Source organism: Echinops telfairi, unplaced genomic scaffold, assembly GCF_000313985.2.
Source record: "Echinops telfairi isolate 266 unplaced genomic scaffold, ASM31398v2 ScPeMD7_7416;HRSCAF=8454, whole genome shotgun sequence".
Taxonomy (NCBI): domain Eukaryota; kingdom Metazoa; phylum Chordata; class Mammalia; order Afrosoricida; family Tenrecidae; genus Echinops; species Echinops telfairi.
The window spans coordinates 2,646,943-2,648,503 of NW_022111316.1; the positions used below are offsets into that span (position 1 = coordinate 2,646,943).

General features: G+C 45.2%; 1 protein-coding gene across 1 annotated transcript; it reads right to left on the bottom strand.

Annotated features, from left to right (window-relative positions):
- Positions 1 to 279: 279 nt before the first annotated feature.
- On the bottom strand, positions 280 to 1,304 carry LOC101656120 (olfactory receptor 4D6). The gene has a single exon (XM_004714922.3). It carries the CDS (start codon positions 1,279 to 1,281, stop codon positions 280 to 282), a length of 1,002 nt encoding a protein of 333 aa, XP_004714979.2. The 5' UTR covers positions 1,282 to 1,304.
- Between the last annotated feature and the right edge of the window lie 257 nt (positions 1,305 to 1,561).

Consider the following 1,561-nt stretch of genomic DNA (forward strand, 5'->3'; position numbering starts at 1 on the left):
CAGGTTCAGGCAGACTAGGCAGGGAGGCTTGGTGTTCTACTTCCAAAATCACAATAGTCTGATCTTTAGTCTATCATGGGAATAATGTAGGATTAGGGAGCATTTCGGTGTGTATGGAATTTCTATGAATTGGGGTTGACTGTAGCATTGCTAGTAACCAATGACATTGGAGTTACATGGTTCTGAGTATATACAGGTCATCGAGAAAAGAATCAGGTTTCCCTTATCATTGGGCTAGAAGTTTGAGAATACTACATTTCCAGTCTCAGTTTGATTCCTTCACCCTAGTTTATTGCTCTCAGAAGAGTGAAGCCGCCTTTGTAGTCTCCTCATGGCTGACTTCATCTCTTGGTTCCTCAGTGTGTAGATCATGGGGTTCAGCATGGGCGTGATAACCGTGTTATTGATGGAGATGGCTGTGTCCATGGGTAGTGTAATGAAGGGGCGGCAGTAGATATAAACACATGGAACAAAGTGGAGAGTAACAACCATAATGTGGGATGTACAGGTGGAGAGGGCCTTGTTCCGTCCCTCACCAGAGTGGGATCGCAGCATCACCAGAATAACAGTGTAGGACCCCAGGAGCAGGAAGAACCACAAAAGGGTCACTAGTCCATTGTTAGAGATCATAAGAAGCTCCAGAGTAAAGGTGTCAGTGCAGGCCAGTTTGATCACCTGGGGAACATCACAGTAGAAGGCATCCAGAATGTTGGGGCCACAGAAGGGGAGTGGAAGCATCAAAATTATCTGGACAATTGAATGTAGACCACCGCCCACCCAGGAAGCCACCACCAAGGTCAACCATACCTCCCTCCTCATAATGGACACATAGTGGAGGGGTTTGGAAATTGCCAGATATCTGTCATAGGCCATCACAGAGAGGAAAAATATATCTGCACCACCAGCAAAGTGAAAGAAAAAGATCTGTGTCATACAACCATTGTAGGAGATGGTCTTCCTCTTGGATAAAAGATCCACGAGAAATTTGGGGACAGTGATGGATGAAAAAACAATGTCCAGAATGGATTTATTCTGTAGGAGAAAGTACATAGGAGTGTGGAGGCGAGAGTCACAGGTGACAGTGACCACAATGAGGACATTGCCCAACACGGTTGTTACATACACAGGTAAGAAGACCACAAACAAGAAACACTCCAGCTCCCGAAAGCGAGTGAGTTCCAGGAAGACAAACTCTTTCACATGGGTGTGGTTGCCCTGGTCCATGGTTGGGAAGACCTTCTTCCAGCTTGTCTTGGGAGAAGAGATATCAAGGTTAGGCATATCGTGTCATGAGGTAGCAACATCTTTTTGTACATTGTCAAAAGGCATTCAAATAATTAAGATTATCATGACTTGTCTATCTATATAAGATAAGCAAGATAAACAACCCTGAGGAGAAAACAACAGGACTGATGGTTCTTGGGGACAGGGCAGAAGGGGAGGAAGGGGAAAGAGAGGGGGAAGCCAACAAACCCAGGGACAAGAGAAAAACAAGAGATCTAAAATCGATGATGAGGAGGGTGAAGAAGGCCTGGTAGGATTTGATCAATGAAATGTAGCC